The 26,349-nt window shown below is 40.1% G+C and overlaps 1 protein-coding gene across 1 annotated transcript in view; it reads left to right on the top strand.

Annotated features, from left to right (window-relative positions):
* DEPTOR (DEP domain containing MTOR interacting protein) overlaps positions 1 to 26,349 on the top strand; it is a 132,179-nt gene that overhangs the window by 56,841 nt on the left and 48,989 nt on the right. The window contains exon 4 of the mRNA XM_072734019.1: positions 10,927 to 11,105. Coding sequence (XP_072590120.1) covers positions 10,927 to 11,105 — 179 coding nt within the window. The remainder of the gene's footprint in view (positions 1 to 10,926; positions 11,106 to 26,349) is intronic.

Raw genomic sequence — 26,349 nt, 5'->3', positions numbered from 1 at the left:
TTGTCCTTTTATTATTGAGCTCTAAGTGTTCTTTACATATTCTGGATGCACACACATTGTCAAACATATGCTTTGCAGATATTTTATCCCATTCTGTGAGTTGTCTTTTCACATTCTTGCTGGTGTCTTTGAAGCATAAGAGTTGTAAATGTTGATGTCATCCAATGTATCTATTTTTTCTTTTGCCACTGGTGTTTTTGGTGTCCTACCTAAGAATCCTTTGCCCAATCCAAAGTCATGAAGATTTACCCTTACGTTTTCTTGTAAAAATTTTTAGCTCTTATAATTAGATCTTTAAGATATTTTGAGGTTTTGTTTTGTTTTGTTTGTATAGGGTATGAGGTGCGGGTCCAACTTATTTTTTTGTTTACTTGTTTTGCATGGGCTCTCTAATCATATCAGCACAATTTGTTGAAAAAAATTATTCTTTCTCATTGGGTGGCCTTGGAATCCTTGTTAAAAGTCAGTTGACCACAGATGTATCAACACAGCAATTTTAAATCTGTTTTAAGAGTGGAGTCTTGAGATTGTACAAGGTAAGATCTTGGTTGAAGAATGAGAGCAGAGACTGTTTCCTTTCCTCTTTCACACCACTTCCACAAAAGTACAGCACAAAGTGATCCTCCTGTCACCTAGCCCATTAACCTGTGCAAAAGTAGGACCTATGTGTCCTCATTTTCAGTTTTTTACTCATTTTCTTACCGTTTTAGAGTATATTTATTTTCTCTAGTTGGTATTGCCCTCAATTTTTCTTTATCCCTTCATCTTACCTCTCCTAAACTTCTTTCTTTACCTCTTTTTCTGTCTTTGTTTTTGGCCCCAAATGACACAAATATTTTCTAATAATTATGGAAATATCCAAAATAAATAATAACCATTCCCTTAAAAGAAGCCTTTGTAATATGTTTTAGCGCCCACCTTCTCTGGACAGTTGTTTGAAAAGGCTAACAGAGGTTGGAATAGTTTTGAATGCATTGTAAAAGTGCTCAGCTTTTTCTTCCTGGGTAATTTTACAGTTACGAAACCATAGCTGAATGTGGCCTTTTAGGGTAGCTGTGGCCTTGAAATCACACTTGGCTTCTGTCTAAAGCTGATTCAAGTTCTGAAAATGTTTACTACAACAACACTAAAAACCATGGGCAATGTGAAAATTACAGCTCAGGTCCCAGAATACCAGTCTCTTCAGAGCATAAAACCAGCATTAAAAAGTTCTAGTTTTTCTTTAAGCGGATTTAAAAAAGCAAGCAAGGAGGAAGGTATTTCACCCTTCAAAGACAAATAACCCTCTCTATTACTGTTGGCTTGGGATATTTTTAGTTTTTAGTTGATTAACAAATATTTGTTGGGCACTTGAGGTATACGCCTTCCCTAGGCTCAATTTTTTAAGAAATGAAAACATTTAAGGCATGGTGTGTATCTTTCAGAAGCTTCTAGCTTAGCTGGAGTGCATTAAAAATTGAATGGATACATAAACCATGGCCCTGATTTTAAGTTCAAAACAGAGAGAGATCTGTCTGGCTTGTACTTTAGTGGGGATAGCTTCAAAGAGGAGTTAGTACTTAATCCAGCCCTTTAAAGCAGAGACCCACTGCATCATTTAGCACCTACTGCAAATGAGAACCAGGTAGCTTTTTGCCCTTTCCTTTAGGCTAGGGCAGTCATTTCTACACAGGACTGCTCATGAGGAATTAGGGCTGGACTTTAGCCCTCCTTTTTGCCTGAAGCCAGGTTTCTTTGTGCGGTGACAACCTGTATCACTGTACAGTGAGCCCCCCTCCCCTTTTCAAAAATAGTTTAGATTTCTTCAAGGAAGAAAGAGGAGATGTGAGGGAATAGCATAAGTAAGGAAGGAAAATGAAAGCGAAGATGTTAAACTCAGTGTATAATATGAATATGAAAGCAGGAGCGAAAGCAGGTAAAAGATACTTGTTGGCAAAGGATGTAAAATGCTGTTTTTCCCTTCTTTCTGTCACCCTTTCCGGTATGTAGCGTTTTTACTCATAAATATTAACTGAACAGTTTTCTGTTGACTAGTTCCAAACCTAATTATTATGAAAATTATGTCAGTTTATCTGTATATCTTTTTTATAGACAATAGCATAGTACTTAAAAATACCAATGCTCATGTAAGCATTTCTACCTAATTAATACCTTCTTTCTAATCACAGAAGTCAATCAATGTTGTACATTCAAACTGTATGTTGGGAATATACATGTAAATATATCATTTATACATTGGGAACTACTTTATTATACCGGGTATTAATATAAGCATTTTGTCAGGAACAAGTCATCCAGTTAAATATAAGCTTAATCTTAGGGCTCCTGGTTGGCTCAGTTGTTTAAGTGTCTGACTCTTGATCAAGGTCATGATCTCAGGGTCCTGAGATTGAACCCCATATGGGGCTCACACTGAACTTGGAGCCTGCTTCGGATTCTCTCTCTCCTTCTCCCTCTGCCCCTCCCCTCCCTCAATTTCTCCCCCTCCCTTTCCCCTGCAAGTGTGCATGCTCTCTCTCTCTCTGAAAAACAGCAACAACAATAAAACAACCTTAATATAACTTCTTCATTGATAACATTTTCCCCTAGTTACAAAAACAGTACATTCTCCCTGGGGAATAATTTGAGTAATAGAGTGTTCTATTAAGAAGAAAAGAAAAATCATTCACAAGCTACCCCCAGGAATAAGAAAGTCTTTTAATATTTGGGTGAATGAATTTTTAATTTTTAATGGTTATCATGTGTATTAAGTCATACATTTTGCCTTTTAAAATAATTTATCATTATATTAACAAATGACTTTTTAAAAAGCTACCTTTCTAAAATCCTAAAGCATCTTTTTGGCCACATAGCACATGGATCATTGTGACTCTCCCTAGCTTGTGCCCTTGAGTACCATTTATGTATGTTCTCGTGTTATATAGGGCCTTCTCAGCTATTTTGAATTTTTTTCAGTGCACAAAGAGATCACTATCAGCGTATTTCTATTTCTGTATTGGCCCCCAAATGTAGCAGTTCCTTCTATTGTAATGCTGCCTTCCCCCTGGGTTAAAGTGAGCCTGGGAAATCTGACTCAGATATATATCCAGGAAAGGTTGAAATCAACTCACATACACAATCAAAATCTGATGTGTACATGCTTACATGAGGCAAGTATTGTTAATGCCTAACACTGATTTTGGCATATGGCTTTATGTCATGATTGTAGGCCAGAACAGGACAGTTTTGATTAAAAAAGAATTTGTTCTACACAATATAAGAGTTTCTGAGCATCATATACACTTCTGATTACTGATTAAAATAGAGTTGTTATTCTTGTCTAGAGAAATGCACACAATCTTAATTAATTTTTGCCACTAAGGGGTTTGATTTTATCAAATAATGACTCCATGTAGAAAACTTTTATCATTATCATCCTCATCCTCATCATGGCTAAAATGTGTTCAGTTTTTCAGGCGCAACTGACACTGTGACTGAAGTGTTCCATGCATTATCACACTCAAAACTGCAGAACTCCCCAGTGGTCACTTAGGGAAGCAAGGTCATGAAGCTAACATGTATGTAGTTAGGATTGAAAGCTGGATTTGTCTTTAATCTCATGCTTTTAAAACTACTTTCTACTTTAAGTAAAGTAAAAAAATATTAAATAAATGAGGAAGAGACAACACAAAACTGTGAATGAGCTATAAGAATTGAAATTGCCTTTCAGCCAATTAATGAAAATAAATCCGTGTGGTTCCTACTCTCCAAGATGGTTCCAAACTTTTCCACCTCTTGCTATGCATGCATGTTGCTCTTTCCCTCCCATTGAGTCTGGCCTGAGTCTGATAGCTTTAATGAATACAATCCAGGGCACTTGACATTCTGTGACTTTGGAGCCCGGCAGTTAAAGAAGGCCTGGCTGGGTTGATGGATTTTTGATGACTGCCAAAAATAATTCAACAGGGAATGAATAATCTTTCAACAAATGGTGATGGAACAACTAGATAGCCACATACAAAAGAATGAAGGTAGACTCCAGCCCCATGCCTTCTAGAAAAATTAGCTCGAACTGATTATAAAACTAGATGTAAGGACTAAAACGTAAAACTCTTGGAAGAAGACATAAGAGCAAATAAATTTTCCTGGGCTTGGGCTAGGCAGCGGTTTCTTAGCTGTAACACTGAACACACAAGTGACTAAAATGGAGAATTTGAACCACTTCAAAATTTAAATCCACAGAATGGAGAAAATATTTGCAAATCATGAATTTCATAATGGACTTGCATCCAGAATATATAAAAGATGTTTAAAACTCAATAATGAAAAGACAACCTAATTTTAAAAATAAACAAAGGCTCTGAATAGACATTTTCCCAAAGAATATATACAAATGGACAATAAGCACATGAAAATATGCTTAATGTCATTAATCATCAGGGAAGTGCAAATCAAAACCACAGTGAGATACCACTTCACACCCACTAGGATGGCACTAAGAAAAAAGAATGGATGGTAGCAACCGCTAGCGAGGATGTGGAGAAATAGGAACCCTCACACTTTACTGGTGGAAATGAAAATAGTGCAGCCAGTATGAAAACAGTCTGGAAGTTTCCCAGAGGGTTAAGCAGGGTTACCACATGATCCAGCAATTGTACTCCTAGATGTGTATGAAAACATATGTCTATACATAAATTGAATATGAATGTTCATAGCAGCGTTATTCATAATAACCAAAAGTGGAAACAACCCAAATGTCCATCAACTAATGAATGGGTAAACAAAATATATTATATCCATACAATGGAATATTATTTGGCCATACTAACTGTGGAAGGAATAGAATAGTAATACATGCTACAGCATGGATGAATTTGAAAACATTATGCTAAATGAAGGAAACCAGTCACACAGTGCCACATATTATATGATTATATTTATTTGAACTGTCTAGAGCAGGCGAATTTGTAGATGCAGAACATAGATTAGTGTTTGCCTAGGGATGGGGCAGTGGAGAAGTAGGGAGTGATTGTAATGAGGTTTCATTTGGGGTGAAGGAGATGTTCTAATATGGATTGTAGTGATGGTTGTGTACTCTGTGTACTAATACCATTGAATTGTACATGCTAAATGGGTTAATTGTATGGTCAGTAGATTGGTTTTCAATAAAACCATAAGCAAGTTCTGGTAGCATCTTTCTCCTTCCTCTTGAGCTCTGCATCTCAATGTCCAGCCTGCCTCACTGGACAGAGGCTGCGTTGACTCAGGAGCACTGCAGCACCAGACACCAAGCCCTAGCCAACGTCTGCAATGGCATGAGTGACCCCTAGCAAGAGTGATGGAGGTACTACTCAGTTGAGCCCCAGGCAACCCACTAAGATATAATGAAATAGTGGTTGTTTCAAAGCCACCAACTTTGAGGATAGCTTGTTAGAGAGCAAAACGTAATTGGAACAAGTAGTAAGTCTTGCCTTAACACTGTGACCACATATTAGTACTAAAATCAAATCCCATGAAAGTCTTTATCTTAGAGAGGAGCCTGTATAGGAACATTATTTGATTTTAAGAAGAAATGAAATAAGGAACAACTAAGGCTGGCCGGGCAAGTTTTAAATAGCAGGCTGGCCAATTTGCCTCTTCTCTAAAGAGCATTGGCAACAGCAGCTAACCAGCTGCTTGTCCAGAGGCCACCAGCTACTTAGCAGGAGCTCCAGAGCTTTCTGGCAGGTCATGTTTCTGGTTACAAGAAGTGACACAAATAAACCCTATCCACTTGTCCTCCCCACACCCGAAAAGAAAATTGCTGAGCTAGAATGCACGGAGTGTTATAAAGAGAAAGAAAAGCCAAGCGTCTCCATCTGTGTCTTAAATGGAGAGTATCGATAGGGCAGGAACTCTAGATTCACCTCATCTGCATATAGGGAGGGTCAGTTTTTAGGGTTTTTTTGTTTTGTTTTTTGGCCTGTATTTGTTTTCTTAGTTTTATCATAGTTGGAGACTATATAATCATGTTTCATAGAATTTAGGAATCCTTGCTAAATCAAACTTCCTGAATCAGATAAATGGCATTTAATCTAGATTGTCTTTTTTTAAAAAAATAAATTTGACATGTAACATTGTGCAGCTTTAAAGTGTGTAGTGTATTACTTTGATGCATTTCTATATTGCAGTATGATTGTGGATACAGTGATGTTTATCACATAACATAATTGTGCAATATTATTGTCTATATTCATTACACTGTGTATTAGCTCTCTATGGCTTATTTACTACTTGTTACAAGTTTGTACCCTTAAGCCTCAGTCTCATCTACCCCCTCTAGTCCCCTAGTCTCACCACTTTACTCTCCCCTTTTTTTTTTATAGATTTCATGTTTTAGATTCCACATATAAGTTACATCATATAATACTCATCTTTCTCTGACTTCTCTCACTCAGCATAATGTGCTCAAAGTCCATCCACATTGTTGCAAGTGGGAAGAAGGATATCTTCCTTTCTCCTAGCTAAATAATATTCCATTGTGTATATGTACCACATCGTTTTTTTTTTTTTTTTTTTAATGTACCACATCTTTTTTATCTCTTTATCTCCTGATGGTCCTTTGGGTTGGTTCCATATCTTAGCTATTGTGAAAATGCTGTGATAAACATGAGAGGGCAGATATTTGTTTGAAATCCTGTTTTCATTTCCTTTGGATATATACGCGGGAGTGGAATTGATGGATTATACAGTAGATATATTTTTAGTTTCTTGAGGAGCCTCTATCTTGTTTTCTGTAGTGGTGGGACCAATTTACAACCCCACCAACAATATAAAAGGGTTCCCTTTTCACCACCTGCTCACTAGTATCTGTTGTCTCTTACCTCCTTGGTGATAGCTAAGGGGGTCACTTTTAATAGTCTGGGATAACGATGTGGAGCAGGAGAATGCATATAATTGAGTTGCATTTATTCACTCAGCTACATGTTTTGAGGATCTTTTGTATTAGAAAACTACTGTGAACCACATAGGTAAGGACAGTTATCTAAAAAAAAGGCCTATGGTTTGAGTAGGCAGTTCCTCTGGGGCTCTAAAGATCCTGCAGGGAACTATGGGAGCCCTTAGATGTGGCATATGGTCCAGATTTGTGGGATCAAAGAAGACTTCTTAGAGGAAATAATGTTTACAACTGGAAAACCAAGGAGGCTAGCTTGCCTCTATTTTCACACCAAAATACCAATACCAATTTCACACCAATTATTTGAGGGTCAAAAGAAATTAAGATATGGTGGTGTTCCTAATTTGGGCATGCACATAGGCCCTTTGATTCTCTTTTCTAGATTCTTATCTGCCCTTTTGGTCTTCTTAGAAGGACGTGGTCACTGTAACATTAAATATAATTCTTATTACTCATACCAACTAGATGTTACTCAACCTGGGAAAGCAGCCCAGGAGCTTTCTCTAAGGATGGATTAAAATACAGAAGAGGATTGACTTGGAGAAAGGTCTAAACAAAAATAATTTTTTTTAAATAAAAAGATTTTTAAATGAGTTCTGTTCCATGCTAAGAAGGTTTTTTTTTAATGAGTTCTCTTAGATGCTGATAGCTTTTATAAATACTCTTAATATAAAAGCATATACTTAGAACTTCTTTTTCCAAAGATTTTTGATAACAGCAATCCAGGAAAGGAAGTAGATTAGGTATTCTCTTCCTCACTTAATAGGGGGATGCTGAAGTAGTGAGAAGTTATGTGATTAGTTTGTGGCTAGGCTCTCTGGCCTCCTACCTCCCAATCCTGTGCCCTGCCATGACTTTCATATAATAGGACTCTGAAGGTTCTGCTGGGAAGAGTGGAGGGAGCGCGAATGGGGGTTTTCCCTTGTCGTTTCATAGCTGTTGGGCACAAATCCATCCTGCCCTGGGGTAGGCACCATGATTCATTAAATAGTGTAACACTTTGCATATACCTTATCTTTTGTACTGTACAGCTGTTTGTCATAATCATGGGTTAAAATAACATTATTCACTTGAGAAAAAGGAGGCTGAAACAAAGAAAAGCAGCTTGTTTTGTATCTTACAGTTAGGTGCTCAATTCTGAATAAACTTAAGTCTTCAAATTCCTAGCCCAGTATCCTTTCCACAGCAGTATTGGGTACTAAGTGCAAAAGCACTGAAAATACACACCTTGTGAATGGACAATCAGTATGGAGGTTCAGTTACTCCAAATGAAATGATTTATAAACATGTATAATGTGCCTCTTTGCATGACCTTCAGCAAGTTTCCTTCCTGAAACATTGAATGCTATCATTCATTTTTTTTCTCATTTGGATGAGAATTGCATTTTGTGCATTCAGATTTAATTGATATAGAATGTTGTATTAGAGAGTGACATTTTTCTCATATGGATGAGGAGGGGATTGGATTACAGTGATCTCTAAGGTTTTCTCCTGCTCTAGAATGAAATGGTACTTGTGTTGCATATTATTTTTAGTTTGAAAAGAAATAAGGGTTTTTAAAAGAAAAACTTTCATGTGAGAGATAGGAACCTATCTAGGAATTGTTTTAAAGAGAAAGAAGACACAATGATTTTGGCATTTTATCGGATTCCATTTTCCATTAAACAAAGTTTTATGGGCAAACACAGGCCCTACCCTATTGGAGCTTATAATTGAGTAGACAAGGTAGTCTTTAATGTGATAATCACCCAAACTGTATAGGGAGCAATGAATGGCCTAATGGAGACCCGAGGATAGCTGAGATACAAAGGATAAGGAGTCAAATAGGCTTAAGAAGTAGAACAGTGGAAAGGTGGGGGACAGCATTCCAGCTGCAATAATGACATATCCAAAGGCCCTGTGGCAGGTGATGTATAATATGTTTGAGGAACTATAAGAAGACCATCCCTGAAGCAAAATGAGGTCAGAGGTGAAAATGGTCCTAAAGAGGTAAAGGGAAAGATTGTGCTTGCATTAAAGATCGGTCATATAAAAGATTTTGGTCTTTAGTCTAAAAGCAATCAGAAACCATTGAAGTGTATCTTCAACAGGATTAGGACATTATCAGGTCTGAGTTTGAAAAAGATAAATTTAATTGCTGTGTCTGGACTTCAATGCCTGAGTTTACAAGGAGAGCAAAAGTGGGTGGCTAGTAAAGTCTATTGAAGAAACCATTGTAACTGGGTGAAGGGTGTTGGTATTTTGGACTAAGGTAGTGGCACCATTGGAGATGGAAAGACCTAGACATATAGGAGTATGATTTAGGACATAAAATTCACAATTCATACGACTGTCTGGACTGGAGTTGGGGGGATGAGGAAGATGGAGGCATAAATGATGCTGCCTTGTTTTCTGGTGGGATGATGGAAGTACTAGTGGCACAGGACCAGGTTTGTTGGAAGAACCTGAGTTCAGTTCTAGGTTTGTTGATTCTGAGGTGTTTTTGAGATGTCCACGTGGACACTAAGGTCTGGAGTTGAGAATATAGGCTTGATTTAGCGACATAAATTTGGGAATCTTTGGGGCATGGATGGCAATTGAAGCCACAGGGATGAAACAATCTCCCTGAGAGACTATGCAATGAGAAAAGAGGTATTTGGGTAATTGAATCACAAGAAATTCCAGCCTTTAAAGTCCAGGGAGATGAGGAGGAACCAACACAAAGGTAACTGAGAAAGAGGTAGGAACAGTGGGACAGGAGGGAAACCAGGGGAATATAATGCCCCTCTGGAGGAGGGAAATGGTCAGCAGCATCTATTGCTATTAACATCAAACAAAGCGGGGATCTATAAATTCCCATCATATACGGATGCAAGTATTCTCCAAAACTACAACACCAGCGGGAGCTCTTTCAGAGGTATGGTGAGGACAGACGCGAGGGCAGTTGGAGAATGCTAGAGAAGGAGGTGTGAGAAATAAGCTCTGTGGGGACGGGGGTGTTGTGAAGGAGTGGCTTACGTCAGTTCAGACTGCTGTAACAAATGCCATAGACTGGGTGGCTAAAACAATAAAGTCTTATTTCTCAGCTGGGAAGCAGAGAGGGTCCAAGATCAAAGCATCATGCAGATCTGGTGTCTAGTGAGGGCCCTCTCCTTGGTTTGCAGTCTTCTCCTTGTACCCTCATCAGGAGAGAAGGGAGAAACAAGCTCTCTGTCTCTTCTTGCAAGGGCAGTGATCCCATCATGGGGACTATGAAAGTCACCTCCCAAAGGTCCCAGCTCCCAATACCATCACACTGGTCAAATCTGATTATATAAATTTTGAGGGGACTCAAACATTTAATCAATAGCAGTCGTCTTGTTAGCCCAGTGATTCAGGAAGTTGAGTGACTCTTTTAGGAAAGAAATACTAACTTAAAAAAAAAAAAAAGATGTGATGGGGCTTGGCTAATAAATTGCCCTTTTCAAGGTGGCAGTCTGCTAATGTGGGTTTTGGATTACATTTCCAGATTCTTCTTTTCTTTTCTTTTCTTTTCTTTTCTTTTCTTTTCTTTTCTTTTCTTTTTTTTCTTTTCTTTTTTTTTCTTCTTTCTTTTCCTTCTCTTCTCTTCCTTTCTTTTCTCTTTTCTCTTCTCTTCTCTTCTCTTCTCTTCTCTTCTTCTCTTCCTTTTCTTTTCTTTTCTTTTCTTTTCTTTTCTTTTCTTTTCTTTTCTTTTCAGTAATCACTACACCCAGCGTGAGGCTTGCACTTACAACCCGGAGATCAAGAATTGCAACTCTACCAACTGAGCCAGCCAGGCACCCCACCAGCTTTTTTTCCCCCCTTAATTACCAGGAGCAAACACATCTCTTTCACTCCTGAAGCAGATCCTTCTGTTAAGCATTACATTTGTAATAGCACATGACAGTCACACTTGTCTGTCTGACAACTTTGCTGTGATACTTCGCAGAAACCTATGATGTAGGATTTCAAATTAGCTATTTTCCATCCGTGTAGGTTTATTTTTCTTCCCTTCCTTCCCTTCCTCCCAGGCTGATGAGCCCTGAAAACACACTTCTGCAAGCGAGGGAAGAGGAAGGGGTCAAGTATGAACGCACCTTCATGGCATCTGAATTCCTGGATTGGCTGGTTCAGGAAGGTGAGGCCACGACAAGGAAAGAGGCCGAGCAGCTTTGCCACCGGCTTATGGAACACGGCATCATACAGCATGGTGAGTGTGTGGCTCAGTTTTGGTTGAGGTAACAAACAACCCTAAAATCCCATGGCTTATCACAACAAGCATTTATTTCTCACTCATGAGTCTGCAAGTCAGTTGTCCCTCTGCATGGACTTGGGCTCAGCTTGGCTTGTCTCCAAGCTGGGCTCAGGGTCAGCTGGGTTGGCCATCCATTCTCACTCTGGGACCCAGGCTAAAGGAACATCTACTCTCTGGGATATATTGTTTTTATAAATGAGAGCAGAAGCTAAAGAGGGCAGACAGATTCTTGTAGTGTCTCCAAATGTGATCTAACATCCTCAACGCCCATATCCAATTGGCTACAGCAAGTCATCTGGGCCAGTCCAGATGGGAAGTAGATGCTTCATCCAAAGTTGGTTGCAGGGGGAGAATGAGAATTTGCTGAACCATGGTGCACACTGCCGTAATGAACAACTAATCCAAAAGGCCTCATAGGAGTTTCATTTTCCTTTTAGGCCTGAATCATAATGATGATGGCCTATCCTACTGGTTAGGAACTATGTGAGGTATCTATTGCTGCATCAGAAATGACCCCAGGCATTAAAGATATAAAATGATAATAAATGTTTATTACCTCACACAGTTTTTGTGGGTCAGGAAGTTGAGAGAGGCTTAGTGAGGTGTTTCTAGATTTGGGTCTCTTGTGAGATTGCAGTAAAGATGTCAGTCGAGGGCTACGGTTGTCTGAAGATGTGAAAGGCTACAGGATTGGCTTCCATGGTGGCTCACTTATATGCCTAACAAGTTGGTGCTGGATGTTGGCAGAAAGCTTCAGTCCATTGCTGTATGGACTTTCCATAGGGCTGCTTGAGAATTCTGATGACATGACAACCTGGGCTCTTGTAGAGGGAATAATCTAAGTGAGTGCAAGACAGAAACCACAGTGTCTTCTGAGTGAGTCTTGGCAGTCACACACTCATTTTCTCAATACTCTACTGACTACCAGGTAGGCCATATTCAATGTGAGAGAGGACTATAAAGGGGGTGTGAATGTCAGGAGGCAAGGATCACTGGAGCCATCTAAGAGGCTAGCTATCACAAGAACATAGGCTCTGGAATCCCAACTCCACCAGTTATGGCTACTTGCCTTCTCTCATCTATAAAATGGCAATATCTACACGGGTGGTTGTAGGAGTAAATGTGATAGATATAAAGCATTCAGTTCAGTGCCCTGCTCATAATGAGTACTCAATCAATTTATTAACATAGCTACAAGGTGTAAGCTTTGAACAGTGAGGACAGGGCTGGAGCCAAACAGGCATATCAGCATAAAAGTCAATAGGAAATGTAATACTTGAGTCGTTCTTGCTGTGAATTTCCCTACCCCTATTCCCACCCAGGCCTAGGATTTCTGTTCTGAGGTTAGGAAGATAATAATGGGATTATAGAGATGAAAGACACTTTCAAAATTATTTGGATAAGTGATTTACAGCTGCAGATTGCAACCCTTTAGTGGGCTGTGAAATAAATTTAGAGAGCCATTCCCAGCATTATTTCTATACTAAATATGGTCCAGGGATGGTACAGTGTCACCATGGGAGCATGATAGAAATGCAGACTCTCTGATCCTACCAAGTCCTGCTGAATCTAATCTACATGTTAGCATGACCTCCAAGTGTTTTGAATGCACTTTAAAGTTTGACATGCACTGGACTAGATTTAACTAGAATAGTTTCCTGTTTCTGTTGGAGCATATTTTACATGGTATGGTTAAGTACTGTTTTGTAAAACTTTGATTTCAGTGAGATAATTAGATAAACATATGAAAATATTCATGTGTGTATCAATTTGCCACATACAAATTGTTACTGTGTGTTGGGGTCAAGTATCTTGAAACCTACTGACCTACAGGCATTGGTCAGAGAGGCACTCACGCCACACAGTGTATTCCAGGGTGGCTTCCCCTATGTCACACTGTCACGATCGAACTCACAACTGTTTATTGATGGCCTTATATATCTGCTGCAGGGCTAAGCTCACTGAGGGTGGGAAGCTGAATAGGAAGTAGAGTGCCAGTGTGGTCTCTGGCCTTAGACAGCTTTGAGTCTTGTTGAGACTATAAGATGGATATAGAAGCATTTAGCAAATGATAGATGAAGGATTGTATATTTTGTTTATTCATTTTAAACTCTGTGGCAGGCACCATTCTAATGATTTCACAAATATTAACTTATTTAAACCTCTTAAATACTTTGAGGCAGATATTCTTTGTGTTATTATTGTGAAATTTATTTTATTGTGTTAAGAACACCTAACATGAGATCAGTCTTCTTAACAAACTTTTAAGTGTACGATATGGTATTGTTGACCATAGGGTAGGTGTTCTTATTATCATCATTTTATAGAAAAGGAAACCAGGGCACCAGTAGGCTAAAGAGTTCATCTGAGGCCACTTGGGTAATCACTTCCAAATGGATATTTGCTAATAAGTGTGAACTCAGAGTTGGTTGGAGTGTGGGGCTTTCCACAGTGAAAAACAGTGCATGTGGGTTACAATTAGTCCTGCCATCTTTGCTAGGGATGGAAAACTTGGTGATACCAAGTTCCAGAGGAAATCAACCTCTTATACTACAGTTTACTGACTGATACTGTAACATCTTCAGAGAGAAGAGAAAGGGTGACACGGAATGATTTCCAAATGATTTCCCAAAAGGGAGTAATTATACTTCAACCACATTGTAATTTTGTAATGCTATCAACATAAAATGCCATAAAGTTGCAATGTAAAGGATAAAATAAGGCATTACTAAAAGCAAATCTTAACCCCAGAAGTTTGCTTCCCATAGTTTCAGGAGGATTAAATATTCTCCACCTATAGATGTCAGAGTTTCCAAGAGAGTCTCAGTTTCCCAGTATAGCAATTCATTGCTAGATTACAAGTTCTATGTTTGAGATACAAAAATATGGTCACCATGTATGTGTATGTTAGAGCTAATGATGAATACCAGTTAGTATCTTAAGCAAAGCTCTGAATTCTCTAGCTAATAATTAACTTCACAGGTTAAACATTAAAGGAAGTCAGATGTTAGGCTTTGAGCAGAAGTGGTTCCCTAGATTGAAACCAGTAGACATAAAAAATCAGGCCCACTGTGAAATCCTAACTGGCTTCATTTATGAATGGTGAATGATGCTCTGTAATCAAGACATAACTTGTTAGATGAGTCATTAACTTACAAGCCAATATAGGTATGTGTGTGTGTGTATATACACACATGCATGCATATATGTACATATTGATACAAATGTATGTATGTTGGCCACATATGCACATATTTATCCAGCCTTTTCATTTATTAAGGTTTACTATATATCAGGCACTGAGCTAAATACTATATAGATTTTAATTTTTTACATTTATACATTTAATATTTAATATGTATGTGCTTCACATATATGACATATATATAAAATCTTATTACATTTTCACAGCAATTCTGTGACATTGGTATTATTATTATTATTATTACAGTTTTACAGTGAAGAGTTCAGAAGTGCAAAGCCTTTAAGATATTTTCCCAAGGTTGTATAGCTAACCAGTAGCTACTAGGTGCTGTGGCCGAGACAGACATTTTTCTTGACCAGGTTGTATATAACTCGGTGTGGCTACCTGACACAGTGAAATAAATGCTGTCTTGGGAGGGAGACAGACAGGAACTTGGTCTCAGCTCCTCCATATACCAAATGGCCATGTGGACATCTCAATTCTTCCATTTCTTAGATTTTTAGATTTATGAAATTAGAGTCACATTATATACCTTTGAGAGCTATTTACTCACTTTGCGGGGGAGATCATATAACTTCCCCCACGTACCAGAAGGACTCAACATATAGTTGGATTCATGGCTAAGATTTATTATGGTGAAAGGACACACAGAAGGGGAAAAAGATGTATCAGGTGTTGTCTGAAGAAATCCAGGCACACGTTTCCTCTGTCCTCCCTCCCAGAGTCACGTAGATCTGGCTCCTTCTTCCAGCAGGAACATGCAATAACAAATGTGCAATGTCTCTTCCCAGGGAGGAGCCCACTTGAGACTCAAATACAAGGTTTTTTTGGGTTGCTGCTCATGGAGGGGCACTCTGCCTGCTTGGCCAAGCACAACTACCAGCATTCCAGACTCTCAGAAGGAAAGCACATGTTCTCCATAAATCATAGCATTTGTACAAACAATCTAGGCAGACTGGTATAGCAGAACGCAGTGCACCAGGTGGGTAAAGTTGCCTTATCAGTTGGTAACTTCGGGAAGTTTCCAAAAGCCAAGTTCCCAGATGCAAGTCACGGGCCAGGCCCACAAGTGAGCCCTCTGTATCAGGGCTGCTATGGTAACTCTTGCACAGAGCTGCTATGAAAATTCAATAATAGCAGTTGGCAAAGGCTTTCTGAACAGTCTACTTCTTATGGCCCCCAGATGCCAGCTATTGTACACAATCTGATGAACTGTAAATAAAAGCTAAAATTTATAGAGCCCCTACCATGTGCCAGCCACTGTTCTAATCACTCTACTCGTTGACTCATTTATTCCTCTCCATAACTCTGTGAGTTGGGGAGCATAATTATTCTCATTTTAAAGATGAGGTTAAGTCACTTGCTGAAGACAAGAGCTGATAAATGGTAGATTCCAGATTCAAATCCAGGCAATCTGGCTCTTTCCCACTAAAGATGACTGGACCCTAATTATAAGCTCCATAAGATTAGGAAAAAAATTCCTCAACTCATTGCATCAGTCCTACTGCCTGGCAGATGTTGTAACCATAAAAATGGTTAGCTCATAACATATACTATTCCCTTTCCCCAAACAATGATCAAGCACCTTGAGACTTTTGTGTAACCTTTACAAATGCAATGAAAACGTTTCTTTACTCAAATAAAGTATCTCCCTCCACCACTTTAGCTGCTATCCAGCTATCTTTTCCTTACATGGAGGGAGGTAGAAATCAGATAATCACGTGGGTAAATTGCTCACAGCTGCAGCAGCTGACCTTGGATAATCAGGCTACTGCTGCTCTGTCCAGGCATATAATTTCCTCTTTTAAAGATTTAGTCAGAGCACTTCAACAATTTCAACACTTCATCAAGCCCTCTTTCTTCTTCTTTTGTTTTAAGCATATATTTATATATAACATTTTGCAATTCCCAAAGCAGTTTTATATATATTATCTTCTTAATCCTCCCAGCTGCTTGGGGGTAGTTGTGTTTATCCCCTTCTCCAGGGGAATACAGTAGCTGAGACATTCACTCTGACAGCCATGGAGAGAGAACTTGCAATCTGCCACACAGGAAGCTAGATGCCCTATCCAGACAGAAATTAACCCCATCTTTTCAGTAATTAAGAACACTGACAGGGTTCAGCCGAAGCATGGAATAGCCTGGCCAAAGGAAGAATGAGAGAGAGAAAGAGAGAGAGAGAGAGATGGTAGGAAGAAAGAAAGGAAGAAAAACAGCCCTAATGATTGAGGCTGAAGGCAAGATTGTGACTTGCCCAAGACTGAGTGATGCTGCAGAAAAGAAAAGTATTCTGACAGTTGCTAAAACAGTAAGGAAGATTTGCCCCAAGACTACTCCAATACGAGCATTGCCATAGGTGAGGGAGAGGGAGCTTAATTCTGAATACAATGACAAATAGGTATTTGTAGCCATGGAACAGGGTGAGGGGGTCAAGGGATGGAAACTTATTAATAGAAGGCGTCAAGCATAGGGGAGGTTCTTGCTAAACCAATTTAAGAGAATTTTTTTGAAAGGTAGGCCAAGGACTTATACATCAAAGATGGAGAATGAGAAATTTGGTCAAATATCAAGAGTGATTGTATATCAAGGTGGGGGGCGGCTCTCACTAAACTGACTTAGCTTTGGCTAAGGATTCTTTGCTAAGCCTGCCAAAGACAGGATGGGGGCCAAGGTCAAGGCTTACTCAAAAAGAGGGTTCAGAGGGAACCTCCCTATAAAGTCAGAACAAGGAGAGAGTCTTTGTCAATGGCAACCTACCCTCCCTTCTTGTCCATCAAGACTCTCCTATACACATTCTCTTACTTTTTGCTTTTGGCAACTTCTTGCCATCAACAAAGGGAGATTTTTTTCTATTACAGATGGTACCCAGTCAGTATCTTCATCTTTCTTTACCCTTGACTAGAATGTGAGTGCTTTGAGGACAGAGAATTTGTTTTCTCTCTGTATCCCCAATGGCTTAGCATTTGTATATTAACTATTCAGTAAAAAATGTCTTCAATGAATGGATGACAGTAATGACCACATTTTGAGGCCTTGCCATTTGTTGGGCACAGGGCTGAGTATTTATACCAGCTAGAGTTCTTGGAATATAAGCAGCTCCAGTCATCTTTTGCTTTAAACATATGGCAGAGCTAGCCGACAGTTAAAGGAAACATTGAAAAACCAGATGCCTTGAAGAAGAACTAAAGGAGCTCTTGGGGATCCAGGTGCCAGGAACTTGTGACTAACAGGCCAGGCCTTCCAGCCACCTATAGCCAGGGCAGCGGCTCAATGCTAAGCTCTAGAGAGCGTCTGATTGGCTGAATCTAGGACACACGCCGCGTCTGGGCCCAAGATGGGAAGAACCCTTTGATTGACAGATTCACCAGGTAGGGGAGGGCCATTGTTCACAAAAACAAAACAAAACCAAAAAAAAAAGTTGAAATTTCTGTTACTACAGGGAAATGAGTGCTAAGGCAGGCAAAAGTGATGGACAGGCTGTTATTTTTTTTTTAAGATTTTATTTATTTATTCATGAAAGATACACAGAGAGAGGCAGAGACAAGCAGAGGGAGAAGCAGGCTCCCTGCCGGGAGCCCAGTATGCAACTGGATCCCAGGACGCCCAGATCATACCCTGTGCCAAAGGCAGACACTCAACCCACCCAGGTGCCTTCTCAGTCTACTTCCCATGATTATTTCGATCACATGTTTATCAACAGCCATAATCTCATAAAATTGTGTTACTTTCTCAATATAGAATTTTGGGGAATTATCCCATTGTGCCTTCTGAAATGCTTTGACTCTCTCTTACTTTTTTATCAGAGCTGGATCCAAAGCAAGAAGAAAAATGTACACAGTCAGAATGTTGTTGCAATGTAAACACAGGGAGCAAGGTTGCTTGGCAAAGTCAAGGGCCAGTACATTGGCACACATTAAAGTGTTGATATTGGTTAAAGGAAAACAGGTCTGTAGCTACACCAAGCCTTAACTATTAGCAGGTATGAAGGGAATGAAAGATACCTTATCTCGTGTAATCTTCTAAAAGAGTGCAATGCATAAGGAACAGAGGGCTTTTGTGAACAGTGTCGTAACTGTAAATATTTCCAACTTTCGTTGACGTTAGTTTAACTTGTCAGGTCTACAGACACTGATCTAGATACAGACGCTGTTTGGCTTTGAAGCCTGCTCTCCTACCAACTCCTGCCTCACTCCTGATAGCTCATTGCTCAGTATCCCAGCTGTACAGAGCCCTCAGTTTACCCAAATGCAGCATTTTTATAACAGCATAAGGAAGTCTTAGAGCACAAGAACACAGTCACTGTGTAGTTGAAGTATATGGAAACTATGCAATCTTGTATTAAGTACTGCTCAGCTAGGTGTTAACTGGTCATTTAAGGACTTATCTGAGTTTCAGTGGTCATTTTTAGTAGGACACGTAGGCTAGGATCTCAGGTTTATTAGAAACACATATCAGGGTGGAATGGACAGTTTAGATTACTGATCATGATATGCCCTTCCCCACTCCCACTGGTCAGGAGCACTGTGGTTTTAAGTCCTGGCTACTGATGGACTTGAGCTTGCCCACAGCCCTCGAGGCAGAGTGGAGGGGAGGGGGACAAAAAGTTCAGAGGTTCTTCTTTAAGGAATGAAATGTCTCCATTCTCTTTTCCATTGCAGGCCATTTTGTGAACCATTTTTCTAGCTCTGACTCTGTGTCCATCTTTTTTTTTTTTTAAGGTTTTGTTTATTTGAGGGAGTGCACATGCACAAGAGAGAGCATGAATGGGGGGGAGGGGGAGAGGCAGAGGCAGACTCCCCACTGAGCAGGGAGCCTGACCTGGGACTCAATCCCATGACCCTGGGATCATGACCTGAGCGAAGGCGGATGCTTAACCAACTGAGCCACCCAGGTGCCTCTCTGTGTCAATATTGAGTTAGCTCTTGTGTTAGTCCCTTGCAGCTGGGAGACTGGAACGTTCAGGCAAGGGTTCATGTCTGGGACCCAGGTTCTCCTACGGCAGTTAGAAGGATTATACTCAGAGCATTTCATCCTTGATGCTGTCGTGCAGACTCTAGTGGTTATTCCTCTAGAAAGTCCCCAACTAGCCACTCCTGGCTGGAGGTCCTTAGCTGCTCATGGTAACTCAGTTTCTCTTCTCTGGCACTCCCTTGCAGACAGTGTGTCTGGATTGTCTTTTTGTGTTTGGGCCTCCAGCTCCTCCTCCCAGTTCCCTCTTTTCCTCTTCTGCCAGGAATGGCTAAACAGGCTACAGCATATTAGTACTGGGGAGGGATTGCTAGGCTTAAAACAGACCATCTGTCAAACCTGATTGGTGTGACTATGCAATGAAATTAAGTTAAAATTTAAGAAGGAGTTTTACACACACACACACATATCCAGATTACAATTGAAAAAATATGGTTTATATTCATAACCAAATTTAATCTAATTTAGAGAGTAATGTTTTTGTAAAATTATTTGTGTAAGTTATTTTAAAACTGGCAGTATTTTAAAGGCTCTAACATTTTAATTCTTTTTTTTAAAGATTTTATTTATTTATTTGACAGAGAACATAAGCAGGGGGAGCAGCAGGCAGAGGGAGAAGGAGAAGTAAACTCCCCATGAGCAGGAAGCCCAAAAAGGGACTGGATCCCAGGACCCTGGGTTATGACCTGAGCTGAAGGCAGATGCTTAACCAACTGAGTCACATAGGCACCCCTCTCTAGCTTTTTTCTAAAAAGTTCCCTTTCACTTTCTTCTCTTAGTGTTGACATTGGACCCAATGAAGAGCCCACGCCCCTTCTTCCCTCCTTCTCTCCAAGGAAGGCCTGCATATTGAGGTCTATATTCTTTCCATTTTATTGTAGCCACCCCTTCAGCTCCTGCACAGGTTTCCATCCGAAGTTACCAAGGCCACCATGCCCAGGGAGAAGGGGTAGGTGTTAGTTTTGCCCACAGGCTCGATCCTCTCTCTCTAAAGTCCTCTTTGACTGTGGCTTACAGCATAATCTCAGGAAGGGATTCCTATTGAGAACATAACGTGTATCCTCATCAAATGAAGGAAAGAGGATGGGGGACATAGTGTGAGGTGAGGGGAAGAACCCTTGCTCACTGGGCTGTCAGAAGCTTGGGATAAGAGCTATTTTCTATGACAGATAAGCTCTCAAAGTGCTGCACTTAAAGGGATGAACTTGTTTGGTGGTTAGCTGTGCTCTTCCTATGGGATACCAGAATCTACTCTAGACTGATCCCATTTCCAATAGAAACATGATGTAAGCCACAAATGCAATCCATAGATGTACTTTTAAATTTTCTAGGAGCCACAGTAAAAACAGTAGAAGCAGGTGAAATAAATCTCAATAATATATTTTAGCTATCTCCAAAATGTCGTTTCAAAATATAGTCAACATGACAAATACCAATCGGCTATTTTTATGTTTTTCTTTTTCTTACTCAATCTTTTGAAATCCAGTGCAGGGGCACCTGGATGGCTCAGTCAGTTAGGCATCTGACTTTTGATCTCAGCTCAGGTCTTGGTCTCAGGGTCATGAGTTCAAGCCCCGTGTTAGGCTTCATGCCCAGCATGGAGTCTACTTTAAAAAAAAATAACAAAAATAAATGAAATAAAGTCCAGTGCATATTTTACATTTACAGCTTGTCTCAATTCAGACTCTGCCACATTTTAAGTGCTTGGCAGCCACAGGTGCCCATTCTAGAAAGCCTAGCTCTGGACCTTTTTTGAATCCAGCATATGATACGGTGGTATCCTGGTGAGTGTATATCATTTTTCAGTCCCTCATCTCAAATCTTTGTCTGTGGATAAATTCCTCAATGTTTGTGTCGAAGAAGCGCCTTGTTATCTCTATTTGCAGTGCCGGTTTCAACACCCCCATAAAGCTGGTTGCCAGCCACACAAGTTTCTGGAATGGCAACAATAATTTTCTCTTCCCCAGCACAATGATTTCACAATCATATTTTCTGTCTCCTCTGTTTTTTTTTAATATTCTCCTTGATTTTTAAATATTTCCACAAGTCAGAAATTGCTGACTACCATCACTTAGGCTGGTTTTGATCTTGGCATTTCCCTTTCTCAGAAGGGACTAATCCAATATATAACCCAAAGTTCAGGAGTACCTCCTTAAACTTCTACTCTTTATTGTGGGACCCTTTGGATTTTTGCTGGCAGCAGGACAATATTATTACTGGTGCATTGGCGTTATTGTGACCAGTCTTTCAGAGATCTGTGGGCCCCCATATATTTATTAATCTCACTTGCATCCAGTAAGAGATGAGGTTATTGTAATTTCTTTTCCACAGATGTAAAAATTGAGGCCCAAGGACTGTCCATAACCAGTTCCCACACAGGAATCAGAGCCAAGTTGCTGGAAGGCATCTCTTCTGCCTGCGTGACTTTACGTCTAATCCCTCTTGGCTTCAAGTCAAGCCGTTTGTTACAAGGTGTGGGCTGCAAATAAACAGAAAACATTTGTTTTCTTAAGCTTTTGATTTCATGTCTCCATACTCGCATTTGGAACAGTATCAGGATTGTGTTTTGCTACAAACAGCCGAAAATGTAGTAATGATGGCTTGAACAGAGAGGTCCCTCTGCCTCAGGCAGTGAACTGTTCCAGGTGGGGAATCCCAGGCTAGTAAGAGGTATATAAGGCCCCATCCATTTGTTCTCTGCCATTCCTAGAGTTCGCCAGGCCTCAGATCTACACTGTGGGCAGGAAGAAGATGGAATGGCAGAGAGGTGTCACCTAGCAAGACTTTGCTTTTTATTTTCATTTTTTAAAGATTTTTTATCTATTTACTCATGAGAGGCAGAGACATAGGCAGAGGGAGAGGGAGGCTCCATGCAGGGAACCCAATGCGGGACCCAATCCCAGGACCCCAGGATCACAGCCTGAGCCAAAGGCAGATGCTCAACCACTGAGCCACCCAGGTGCCCTAAGACTTTGCTTTTATTTAGGAAAGGTTGCCTCTTCCAGAGAGTTACACCTACATCACATGGGTCAGAACTGTGTCCCATGGTCACCCCTTGGTGGAAGGCGATCAGTGGATCTAATGCTTTTATCCAGGCACACTGCTGCCCTGGGCAAATAAGGAGGAAGAGAGAGAGAGAGTATGGGTTTTGGGCAAGCAGCTAGCATTGTCATCCACAAGGACCGATGTCTTTTTCATTAAGTCGATACAGGACCTTCCCTGTGAAACATGGGCTTCAAGGAATAGTTTTCTCCTTGTATCTCTAAATGAGGTTTGAAATAGCTGGGGGTGCCAGTGTTAACGTCTTCGTTTTGACCACTGCACCATGTTTATCTTAACACTAGGAGGTGCTGGGATAAATGGGAACTGTCTATACCATCTCTGGTGCTTTTCTATAAATCTTAAATGATTTCAAAATACAAAGTTTATTTTTTTAAAAAAGTAGGCAAGCTTTTTCCTCTATCAGTCTTCTTTTTTGTTTGAGAAAAGGTGAGTACAGATATAAATGATATAGAAAATATATGAACACAGTTTCTTCAAAAACCACCAAATCTCACTACTGATTTCTTTCTTTTTTGAACATCTGCTTCTTCCTACTTCAAAGGTACCATGCTCTTCAGTCCCATAAGAACACCTGATAGATTACTGCACAGGTTGCCACAGGTTCTGTGGTTCTGATAGATTACCACAGGTTCTGTGGTAACCTTGATGGAAATAGTTAGAAAATGCCATCAGGGATTAAGGCTTTGATGGGTTCTCACACCCCATGTTTCTTGGGTAGGATTTTATTCCGGTACCTGTAGCAGTACACTGGATGTTTTTCTCTGTGTTGTTGGCCTTGCTGAATTGATCTAGTTTAGGCTGGATGCCTCCTTTTCTTCCAGACCACCTAGAGTTGCTTCCACCTGCTTCCCTACATCGATGAAGTCTGCAGAGGCTTACCTTGGCAAGGTGTCTTTTGGGCGCCAACAACCTGTGCCCTCAAGGAAACCCATGTGTGGCTAACAGTAATGGAGCGACCCTGGACCATTACCATGTTGTTCTCTTATTTCTTCAACTCATTTTCCAGATGAATACAATTGAAGCTCGGGGCAGTTGAGTAACTTAGTAGAGACTAGGCATCCAGCACTGGACAAAACATAAGTCTCAGAGATGAATAATCTTTGGAGAGTCTGGCAGTGTTGTCTCAGGCTGAGTGAAATGGATAGTGGAAAAAATGATCTGTATTATTTGGACAAATACAATGCAGTTCATCATTTTAAAAAAATTAAGAGTGAAGCTGGTGTTCAGCCCAGGGTCATCTGAGACCAGAGCAGTGTTTCCTGTGCCATCATTCTGTCCTTTCAATGAGCAATTCCAAGGTAATAAGCGTCCTGGCCTGGTGAAGAGTTTTGTGGAAAATGTGCCCATCCAAACTGCCTTCTGTAAACTAGAGATAGGAATAAATGAGGATGAGCAGATTCTAGGTTTTTTTGTTTTTTTGTTTTGTTTTGTTTTTGTTTTTGTTTTTGTTTTTGTTTTTTTTGGTGCTTATGAGCTTATTTACCTCCTTGTTGGCATTATTGTATCTGGATGGGAGACAGTCTGGGGAGGAGATTAAAGGATGGGATTCCAGAGTTATTCAGTGTTTCTGACTTGGACCTTCCCGTTAATGGGACCTTGGGCAAGTTTACTTTGTGTAATACTGTTTTCCCATCTGTAAAATGGGAATAATTATAAGAGTTCTCTCTCTCATGATTAAAACACTAAGTTTTAATCTTTAAAACTTTACTTAAAGTTTAAAGATTAAAACACTTTAAAACTTAGTGTTTTAATCATGCATGTGCTCAGCATAGGGCCTGGCACAGAGAATCACTCAATAAATGTTAGCCGATTATTACTTTCATTATCATTATCATCAACATCCTCAGCATCAGATGCCTTGGTGGGTAGAGCTCAATATAAATTTGATGGTCTCACCCACGCTGGCCTTACACAGTATCTTATCCAGACTCTGTGCCGAATGTAAACATGTTAAGTAAATCAACACTGAGGTGCTTTAATTAGGCCTTTGGATTTACGCCAACAATTCCAAAAGACCTAGAACAGTTACAAGAATTTTTTCACTGAATTTTGTAGGTGAAGTATTCCATTTCTTGGACAAAATAAATTTGTTTTTAGATCTCTGCGCTTTATAGTATGATTTAGTCTCTGAAAAGCAAAGCCTTTGTGGGACGCCTGGGTTTATCATCGGTTGAGCATCTGCCTTCAGCCCAGGGCGTGATCCCAGGGTCCTGGGATCAAGTTCCACATTGGGCTCCCCACATGGAGCCCGTATCTCCCTCTGCCTGTGTCTCTGCCTCTCTCTGTGTGTCTCTCATGAATAAATAAATAAAATCTTAAAAAACAAAAAAAGCATGGCCTTTGTTCTGCATTTTATCACTAACAATGAAGGTTCTGATCTTTGGAATGCACCCAGCTATTATTTAATGATGCATGGAAAAGAAGAAAACATAATATGACCTACCATCTGTTTATTACCTTTACATTTCTGACAATAAGACGCAGTACCTGCAGAATCCTACACAGTCATGGTGTCCTGTTTTGCTTTTCTTCTTTTCTGCTATCTTTACTAGAGTTACTTTGATCCTTCTTCTTCATCTCTTTCCCATCCTCTCTCCTCCGTTCAATTAAGTTAGTGTAATTGGGTTCTAACTTTGTGAATGTGAAGTGTTCTGTTTTAGTCATATCAGTTAATAGGACTTTATACCCTAAAATCAATTTCCTGTTTTCATATCCTCTTAATGTTGTCGGTGCTCAGGAAGTAATTATTTTAGTTCTCTGACTCACTGTTGTTATTGCCTATTAGAAGAGTTTTCTATCCCAGGCACCTAGCTAGCCCTGTCCTTACGTGGCATAGGCACTTAAATACAATTGCTTAATGTTCTTGAATCAAGGACTTTTGCTGCTTTAGGAAACAAGGCCCCTTCAACTTCTGAATCCCTTTAGGATGGTTTGAGATAGTAATTATGGCCTTAAGTATAGCTCAATATACTTTTTTTTTTTTAAATAGCTTTAATCTTCTGTTGTAATTAGTTCTCAATTCATGTTTTGCACCAAACACATGATTAAAAAGCATGATATGAATATTTTTTAGTCTTGACAGATTTTAAAATCTGCAGCATACTAAGTGACATGAGTTTCTTGGACTCTGAATGACTGTGAATTAGCAGGAACAGGGAGACCAGGGTGCAGAGCCTTCCTAGGGCACATGACACAACTGAAAGCTTTGTTCTTGTTGGCAGAGAAGGTGCAGCATTTTCATATGCAGAATTTATTTGCCTTTTAGAAACACTAAGTCTGAAGACTAGGCCTGCCACCTGTTTATCCTTGAGATTTGTCAGTATTCTTAGGCAATGTCTGCAGGGGCTAAGTGGTCGTTTTACGAGGAGGTACAGGGATCAGCAGGAGATGAGAAAGCAAGCGAGAGGAAATGGAGTGGGGAGTAAGATAGAGTGACAGCCTTCACAGCCCAGAATGATCTTCACTCACCATGGTGCCCTGGGGGAAGCCGTGAACCACACCCACCTCTGCTGTTGTGGAGGTTGGTGATGAGGAGGATGCTAATCATGGCAGCTAGTGAGGGTCCCTTGTCTTAAAGATGACCTGGAAGACCTTTTGGCTTTGACACCAGGTTGCATTTGTAGTATGGTGTCCCCAACCTCATCCTTGATCTTTCTTCTTCCTTGCAGTAGCCATGATCCTTCCCCCGCCCCCCTCTGTTTAGGCCCTCTTTTCACTCTGCTAAGTTACTTATGTGATCCCAGATCCAAGACCACCCTTTAAAAAGGTTTGATGCTGGGCACCTGAGTGGCTCAGTGGTTGAGCATCTGCCTTCAGCTCAGGTTATGGTCCCAGGGTCCTGGGATCAAGTCCTGCATCAGACTCCCTGCGGGGAGCCTGCATCTCCCTCTGCCTATGTCTCTGCCCCTCTCTGTGTCTCTCATGAATAAATAAAATCTTTAAAAAATAATAAATTAATTAGTA

Source organism: Vulpes vulpes, chromosome 13, assembly GCF_048418805.1.
Source record: "Vulpes vulpes isolate BD-2025 chromosome 13, VulVul3, whole genome shotgun sequence".
NCBI lineage: Eukaryota > Metazoa > Chordata > Mammalia > Carnivora > Canidae > Vulpes > Vulpes vulpes.
Note: the sequence above shows the minus strand (reverse complement) of the source record. Positions and strands in the feature narration are given on the sequence as shown.